General features: G+C 39.5%; 1 protein-coding gene across 2 annotated transcripts in view; it reads right to left on the bottom strand.

Annotated features, from left to right (window-relative positions):
• Positions 1-490: 490 nt before the first annotated feature.
• Positions 491-9359, bottom strand: part of ANKRD12 (ankyrin repeat domain 12) — a 76137-nt gene continuing 67268 nt past the window's right edge. For both annotated transcript variants that reach the window (XM_075416465.1, XM_075416466.1), the window contains 4 exons: positions 6274-6372; positions 5171-5314; positions 2112-2207; positions 491-1734 (listed from right to left, as the gene is read on the bottom strand). In XM_075416465.1, coding sequence (XP_075272580.1) covers positions 1549-1734; positions 2112-2207; positions 5171-5314; positions 6274-6372 — 525 coding nt within the window. In that variant the 3' untranslated portion in view covers positions 491-1548. The remainder of the gene's footprint in view (positions 1735-2111; positions 2208-5170; positions 5315-6273; positions 6373-9359) is intronic.

The raw sequence follows: 9359 nt of genomic DNA, 5'->3' as shown, positions 1-9359 counted from the left end.
GATGCGCACAGGGGAAGGAGCCCACTGCCCGCTCCACGCTCCACCACAAGACCGGCACCCGGGGCCTTCCTGCGGGCGTGAGGGCGCGGCACGCCGCAGGAGTTCACCCAGGAACCAAAAATCAGTTCAAACTAAGTACTTTAAATCTCCTTCCCAGGTAACCAGGGCTCTTGCCTAAACCCCTTTTCTTTCAGAAGTGATTTCACAGACATCAGATCCCATGCACGCTTCAATAATTTACGGACTAGAGGGTAACAAATCATTTTCATGAATACCTGTAGCCTCCTACTAATAAATAATTAACTGTCTGCTCATTACCAGTACTGAGAATGAAAAAGCGTCAAATTTCACAAGGCAGGAATTTTTTTTAGCTTTTCACTGAACATCCTTACATATTTCAGGAATGCAAATAAGATTTGATGTATCAAGTGTTACAATATTAAGAAATTCCAACTAATAACATGACCAATAAAATTTATTAAACATTATATTTACAACTATTTACATATTCTTCCGTAGATTAATATTAAAATAGACAATGTACAATTTAAGAGTTTTCATTCAAAGGCATTTTGTTGGAAAAAATAGGCTCTATTACGAGACCACCATGTAAGAGCAAAAGTTTTTTTGTTTTACACAAAAATATTTTCAGTATAGCAAGTCATAGGGATGGCATTACAACAGCAGACGAATATGAAATATGACTAAGTATTACAATTGTTTAGGTATCAGTTACTGACGTAAAGGAGTTAAGAATTCTGTGAAGCATGCAGTACAGTTCAGTCTCAATTCTTTTACAGTTATGGTGATGAAACAAGCAGCTAAATTGAACACATGCCATACAAAAAAAGAACTCCCAACCAGGAACACACTACACTTAATAAAAACTACAACTTTGGTCCAATAAAACATTAGACAAAAACAGTTTTACAGTTAAAATATCTATTTTATACAGGTTTGAACATTAATTACAAGACTATTTACATTTGCACAATATGTATAAAATAAATTATTTAAAAATGAAGACAATATTACATCTTTTTCCAAAAAGAAAACTGTACAGTAATTTACAAAATATAATAAGATTAATAAACTATTTTCCCTCCAAGTCTTACATTTTCTTCCACAGGCTTTTTCATGATTTTTCTGTGGGAGTTCAACTGTTACTGAAGTTTCATAATACAAAGCTTTATAGCAGATTTTAAGTATCGTTTGTTTTTTGGTGGCTGTTTTAGTTATCAACAGCTTCCAGCGCTGTTAATTCACCATGTTTCGTCATCTTTTTCAGCAATAAGCTCTAAAGCTACAGGCAATTTTAAAATACAGATAATGGCAGTTACTGGGAAACTGACTTCAAAATTCACATCCATCTTCTGAGTTTGAACAAGAGCCCGTGCCACACTCCTCTGAAGGAACACCTGAACTACTGAGAAAGGTAGTATTCCACAGAACGAAGTGCCCTGTCTTAGAAGAAAAATACCTTTGTGTATCACTGCACCCCAATCTCTAGTTGTCCAAGGGAAAGGGTGAGCCAGAAGATGCTAGTTGTCATATTGGCGTCAATTCAAAGTCATCATTAACATCAACAAGAGGAACATAAAACTCCTGAATTTCATAAATGCTGATAGATTTGTACGTAGCAGGATCGAGTTCTTGCAGTTTAAGCTGCCACTCCAGTCTCTGTACCGCATTTAAAGCCGCTGCTTCATGCTGCTGCCTCATCAAAAGGCACGTCTATTTTGAAATTGAGAAGGAAGTTATTTCAATATTTGAAAAAATAGTGCAATGAGCTTGAAAATAGAAAAAACATCTAGGAGCCTCTCTGGTGGTAGTAAGGTAAGCAATTTCCCCACTATGTATTTATAAATATGCAGATTATTCCATTACACTCTATAGCAACAAAGGTTAGTTCTTTATACTGCTAGACCCTCCTTTATGTTGCCCTCAAAACCTCTACAATAGCCTATGATATTGCATACAAATCTACTATTTATTAATCTATTTATTCATCTCATCTTTGTCGTGACATTAGAGGTTGTGGGTTTTTGTTGGTTTTTTTTTGGGGGGGGAGGGGGGTTGGTTTATTAAAGTGGAAAAACAAAGCAACATACCTTTAATTTGTCAAACTTATCATCAACATCCTGTAACCAGGACATGAACTGTCTTGCATTAAAACGATCTCTCACCGATGTTTTGCTGTCATCAGCCTGCAAAGAAAAATTTATTCAATCTATTAGTTATTTGATGATTCAGTCTTAAATATACTTTAAAACATAAAACCTCTTTTGTGGGGCCTTCATAAACAATGCTTTAGATGGAAAAATAAAAAGAGTCAAAGTGTGAAGGTATACACGAGCATAAACATTGACCACCACTTTCACTGTGAGCCAGCTGCTCACTAAAAATGAGTATTTTCAGATTCCCTCAAGCTATTTACTGTACTCTGTTTTTGAAAATTAGAGTAGGAGGCTTAAAGATTTATGCCTTAAAGTCTTAATCAGTACAAGGCAGATCCTTCCACAAAATTGCTATCTCTTTGTTCTCCTTAAAATTCAGTAAACAAATTAAATGAATATTCCCTCAGGAAAAGCAAAAACATTAATAAAAGAAAACTTAAGCAGCCTGACTTAACTGGCTACACAAGCATTCAAAAGCAGTAATAAAATATTTTTACCATCAAAAGCCTCAAAAGGAGATTAAAAAAGTGAGCAGACATGTCTTAATGTCCTGCTCAATTTTTTTTTTTTTTTTTTTTTTTTTTAAAAAACTGTTTAGTAAGAATCTGGAATGTCACATCTGCTCATCGTAAGAAACTAGATACTCTATACATAGTACCAAAGCCAGACTATGCTAATTTTAACATTTAGATAATAATCGCTAAATAGAACAAGTTGCTGTTAGGTTTTTTTTTCTTTTTTGGGGGGGGGCAGGGAGAAGACACTACACTGCAGGAATTTGTACACTGTACATCGCACACAATGGGCAAGAACAGGGGAAAAAAACCCGCAAAGACTGAAACCTCTAGAAAACAGCTGAGATTTCAGATATCAAGGACAGCTGAACAGGTTGGTTCTAGCAAGAGCCCTCAACTACGCTGATCTTGTTACCCTGAACTGCAGGCATTCAGGTGAGCCGTGACCAGCTAACAGTCTGTTCACCAGAAACCTGGGCCTTTTTCCTCCGGCCCACATAATGGCAAAGTACGGTTCTGAAGGTCTGCCCAATATGTGCAGCCGTGAAGGCAAGCCTCCAAAGACCCAGACACCCCATAAAAACAGTTCTGAGGTGGTCATTTTCCTGCAAAATAAACCAGATCTTTGCTTAGAAATCTTTCCCAGCTATTTGCTCCAATACAAGAAAAATTTCATCAGAAACATTTCTCTGTTGCAGAACAAAATTAAGAGCTGCTAGCAGGATAGCAGGGAAGTGGCAGAATGCGCTGCAAGAGAATGGTTTCTTGTGCATCTACGTGCTTCCCATGAAGCAAATTTAAAATAAAGCATCAAGTTGGTAGTTTAAAACACTGATTTCGATTATAATAAAAAATGTATTTAATACTTTGCTGAAGATTATGTGAAGTACTATCATTTTCTAAGAAAAACTGCCACGGACTGAAACACAAAGCTGTTGAGGTAGTGAGGGGGAAGGAGAGGCATTTCACTACTCCTCCTACTACTGTTATTACATAGATGGTCAAAAAAGCTGCAATACTTGGGGGGGACGGACAGACAGATGACAGGGAGGGAGTGGAAACCACAACCACTTCTTCCCCAGTAAAGATTCCTTTTGTTTCACAGAATTCACATAAAGAATCACCTTATTTAAAATCAACTGTAAAATGATAACTACAAAAATGCAGTTACATGCGTAACTCAGATGTATCTCAAATTTCTAAAAAGCTCTCGGCCTCTAAGTTTGGGCAGAAAAAAAGCAAAGGACATTATGAACTTCAGAACTAACAATGATGATATTTGGACTGTTAACAAAAGCAAAAATATCTCTTTTTTGCCCTATCAGTTAGATTTTCTAAGCATATGATGATCTAAAAATTTGTCAGTATAAGGCTTAAAATGGGAGAACAATACAGTCTCCATAAAACTGCTATGTCCTGCTGAATCACCTTGTTGTGCACAGCTTTAGTTCTTTAAAGATGGGGGAAAAAATGTAGTAACAGATTGAGGAAACATTGGAAGCTGTAATAAGGGGCTCCAGGATGAAGTAGGCTTCCACATTATGTTGGAAATGTAGGTGTTTCATTTTAAAAACGCCCAACATCCAATGCATCAACGCTTTTATTACATGTATAACATCAAATTTCTTCCTTGCATTATGTGCTCCTAGCAGTCACTGAAGCAGGTTCTAAATGCAGTTTCCATTTTTGTTAGTTAGCAGACCTGCTCACAAAATACCAACGCCATGAAATTATATTCTCTTAGAGATACGGCCGCAGCAACTTCTGAGCGGTAGTCCATAAAATGTATGCAGATTATAAAGTATACTGTTTATTTTATGTTTTAATCAGGAACTAAATACCAGCACTGAACATGTAAATAACATGGCGCATGTAAATAATATGGAGCTTGAGGTGATTTTGAAAAAAAATCTCATCTGGTAGCATTCAACATTTGCCTGTTGGTCACCTGTTTTTTATGGAACGGTTCTAATGACTGCCTTATAGAGAGGGGAAAATCATTATACAAGTGTGTCCACAAAACATTTCCAAATTTCATGACCAAATCTCATCACTGCACACACTACTGCATTCTGATTCTCCAGACTAGTAACAAAATAATCTTATATTCTGATGATTTTTTGTTGTTGTTTAAGCTATGTTTGTAAGTTTCCAAAATACGTTCTGTTTATTAATAAAATTTTATTTCATAAAAACTAGGAGAGTAATGTTCTCATTTTATCCTTCTCATCGTTTCTGGAAGTGAAAGAAAACCAGACATGGTACAAAACAGAAAACTAGTGTACATATGCCCATATCCTCTTGTTATTGCACACCCAAATGAGGCCTAACCAAAGTAACAATTTATTATGTGCAAAATCTTAATTTCACACAAATCAATGACAGTTTCAGTACGGGAACAGAATTCTCTTCAAATACTCCTTTTGAGTCAGAGTACAAAGACCTTTTTGTCTGAAATTCTGAAATAAATCTCTTTACCTGAGCATCCAGAGGCACGTTATAAACCTCAGCATCCAACAGAACAGTGCAGGCACTGAACGGTAGTGTTTGATTAGCTAGCGTTCTTGCTGCTCGATAATGCACACGCAGAACTTCTTGTTCATTAGAAACAATAAGCTTTTCCTGATGGAATAAGATAATGACACATAAACACACATTTGGTAAACAAAGCATTTCTGTTTGATTCATAAAAATGCCTATTAATTTAAACATTTCTTTTTTAGGGCTTACACTTTTGAACAGTCTGAGAAATGGGCTGGTGGAGGGAGGAGAGATTGTTCATCTAATCAAATCGAACATTTCAGTTTAATGATGCAAAGAGTGTTCCATGAATGTCAGAACTAAAAACACCTCCTCCCCCACAACTTAATGAAAAGACTACTACATTGGGTTTTAATGAACCAGCTGCTTGTATAACTGTGTGGAAATCCTTCAGACACATTCTGTGTGAGCATGGGGTCCTGTCTGTGTCCGCAAGCCATCTGGCTCACAATACTCACAAGACATCTAAATCTAGGCTGCCAATGAAAAAGGTTTGGGTAACTTAAAAATAAAAAATACTCTTAAACTAGGAACATTTTCTCAATTTCTGTGTTCAAATTCCATGAAGCCTACAGATGTAGTTCTAACATAATTTTAAGCAGTTTTTGCAAGCAGAATATTGCAAACCATGTTTTAGTCTTAGAGCCACACGTGTCTTCTATCAATACCAAATTTACTCTTGCTTCAATTTTTTTAACTCAGTCAATTTGGTTCTGAAGTCTACAACCATTATTAGATTTCAAGAGTAGAGTCTGCAGCTTTCTTCCCACTCCCCACTGCCCCTGGGAAAAATCTGGGCCACATCTTAGAACAATTAACAGGAAAAAGCCGCTAACTTACTAAGGTAAGTATTCTGCTAACAGTTGTCCAAACCATTTTTTTTTAAATTTAAAAGTTTCTCTAATTCATAAATTTGGATAGAAGGCTGATTACTTCTAAAGCATTGTTAAATCAAGCAAAATATAGCCTGTCCGTTGAAAAAGAAAAAAACTCTCAAGCTTAAAGTTGGGACATAAAAAAATAAATTACTTTACTCTTACCCTTTCAATACTGTGCTGTAAACGTAGTTTCATCCTTACAACCTCCTGTTGCTTAAATAGTTCTTTAAGTGGGTCCGACAGTGAGGGAGGTGGTGTAATCTGTGGAAAAGGTTTTATAAATAGTATAGTGAATAGGTATTTAACATATGCTTAACATTGCCTACATGATTTGAACACTTATTTAAAAGAAAACCATGAACATAAACAAGATTTTTTTTTTTTTTAGGGAAAATATGAGGTTTGTACATTCAATTAATTATGTGATTTCAATCCATTTGCCATAAAAGGTTTTAGGGATTCTTTACCATAACATCCATAAACCCGACTGAAATGGCATTTCAAACTGTTCAGTGCTTTTAACCAGTCATTGTCGGCATGCCATGCCTATTCTTTAAAAGGGCTATACATCAGAAGGTAGTAAAAATATAACTTGCTTTCCATTTTAAAGACTCTGTAAAGCACAACTGTTGCATTTTGAGAAGTTAAAAACTGCCTAGCCAAATACAAGAGCAAAGTACAAAAGAGAAAAATATTGCTAAAAAAATAACTCCATATATCTATACAGTGTCACTGGCATTTTATACGGCACAGAAGATAACCAACCATCTTCCTAATCTTACAATCACGCAGAACACAGGCAAGCACAATAAGTAGACTAGAACACCAGGCAGTGGCTTGGAAAAGTATTTCCTCCTGTCAGTTAGTCAAGTAAGTTTTTTTTTAAAAGCTCACGCCTAGGAAAAAAAAAGCTAAAAAAAAAAAAATCGAATAGACTTGAGTGACCTATCAACACTGTTATTGATTGGCTGTATGCTAAACATGTTGCATTTTTAGTCACTTATAGTAAAAAAACGGTATTACTGTCCTGACTGAACTGCATGACACACACTGACAAGGCACCTGGAGCCCTCATGGCAACTGCAGAAATCAGATGTTTCTTGAGAAGTAGCTAATAAACATCTTGGGAGTTTTAAGGCTCCACGCAAAGTTTACTTCTCTCTATGAGAGTTCTGTCTGACAGTTCAGCATGGTTTTTAACAACTGCTAGATGTAAGACAATTGATACTGCTTTGGAAAGACTCATCAAAACTAAATTAAATACTGCTTACTACCACTGATACTCAGAAACCACAGCTGAAATTTATACCTACAGGTATTATACTCTACCTTGTACCTAACACAAGCACACAAACATAACTAATTCTATTCAATAATATGGATCCTGCAACTGTCAAGAAATAATAAATTGATTATGAAAGTATGGACACGTTGCATTACTAGTATCAATCTTGCACCTATACACTCCAGTAACAAAGTGATTTATCTACCAAGAGTTATTCAATTATTGTTATATTGGAAAAATATTTCAGGACATTTTTTTCCCCAAGTGGAAGTTAGCCAACGTCCTTTGAATTAAAGAACATACTGAATAACTAATTGTGGTTCATTCCCGAATTTATTATTTGGTATAAGTGACATTCAACTCCTTCACATTTCAAACTACTAAGCAAGACACACTTCACTTCTTTCCATGAAAATGGTTTGGCTCCCAAACCAGTGAGTAGTGTTTACAGCATATGCCATTTTTTAATAGGGCATTAGTATTAAAAACAAGCACAACACAAAAATCCCCAAACCACATACTCTACTGGAATAATCTGTCCCAGTCGTAATGGGCATCCGTGTCTTTAAGCTCAGCCCGAGATACACTGCAGTCTGGTTTTGCCAGGAAACTTCGCGCTCATGGCACAGTACAACACCACTGTTGTAGTCTTAACACCAAGCTTTCATTTAATTTTACTGAAGCCCAAAAGGTCTCTCAACAATCTCAGCACTTTTGCTAACAGCGAAGCACACAGCATAAGAAGCAAGATAAACGATCTGTCTGTAAATACTGAGTTTATGTAGCCAAGTTACCCAGAAATAAGAATTCCAGAGTTGGAGAGCATCCGTGCCACCTGGACGGTTTCAAATGCCATTATAAAATGTTATTCCCTTATAGTCCATTTAATTTTGCAACAGAAACAGGAACCAACACCACGGGAAATAACTGGAAAGGGCTTAATTATTTGGGCAGCAAACTTCTGCGGACTTTTACTTCACCGAGCCAGAGATCCCCGCCTCCCTAGCGCTGCTGCGCCGGCCGGCCACCCCCGCGGCCCAGCCCACCGCGCTCTCCTACCCAGCCGCTAAGATGGCGGCCCCGCCCCACCCGCAGCCCGCCCCGCCCGGCCACCAGCGGCCTCCCACGCGGCAGGCGGCGCCCTAGCGCTGCGCAGGGAAGGCGGGCCGGGCCGGGCGTCCTCCCGGCGTCCCGGGGCGAGGGCCGCTCGGCGGCGGTGCCGGCGGCCTTCCGGCGCAGACGGGACCGCCGAGCGCCCCGGAGCGTTCTGCGCCAGCCCTCGACGCCGTCAGCAGGGAAGGCTGCCTGCGCGCAGCCACAGGGCCCTGCGATCCCGGCGATCGCTGCTGCCTCCGCATACACACCCGTAAGCGCTCCGGTCAGCTCTGCGCTGCCAGGCGTCACAGGGGTGGGCTGGGGCTCAGTGACCTACGGAATTAGGAATTTTTTCCTGTCTTCTCGGAAACGCGGGAGGGAAGAGCCTGCCGTGGTGGAAGCCTGCGAAGAGGACGGGAGCCGGCCCCGGCGGCGGGCAGGGCGCCGGACCTGCTGGTCGCGAAGGACCCCGCAGCTGAAGGCTTCCGGGCAGCGACAGCCAGAGGAGCCTCTCGGACCTGCTGGTCAGAGGGACGGGTCGTAGAGACACCCCACAACGTGCGCAGGGAAAACAGCAACGCGCGTTGGGCTTGCGAGGGCAGAAGGCAAAGCCGAATGCCACACGGAAAAGGTGACCTCAGTTTCACGCGTACCCGAAGTCAGTTGCCAAACCAGTTACCTGAGGGCCCGCACTCCGCACAGAAGAGAGGGAAGCAAAGGGGCCCTGCCTTCTCCAGCGTTCCAGTCCCAGTCTGAGAAACTGCCCAGAAAAGCTAGACAGAACTCAGCCTTCCATCACAACAGGCTTGTTCAGTTAACAGCTAAGGTTCAAGACATACCCTCACCATTTCCAACACATGAAAAATCA

The sequence above is a fragment of the Opisthocomus hoazin genome, chromosome 3 (genome assembly GCF_030867145.1).
Source record: "Opisthocomus hoazin isolate bOpiHoa1 chromosome 3, bOpiHoa1.hap1, whole genome shotgun sequence".
Taxonomy (NCBI): Eukaryota; Metazoa; Chordata; class Aves; order Opisthocomiformes; family Opisthocomidae; genus Opisthocomus; species Opisthocomus hoazin.
The sequence above is the reverse complement of the archived record's forward strand: the minus strand, read 5'-3'. Positions and strand labels throughout refer to the sequence as shown.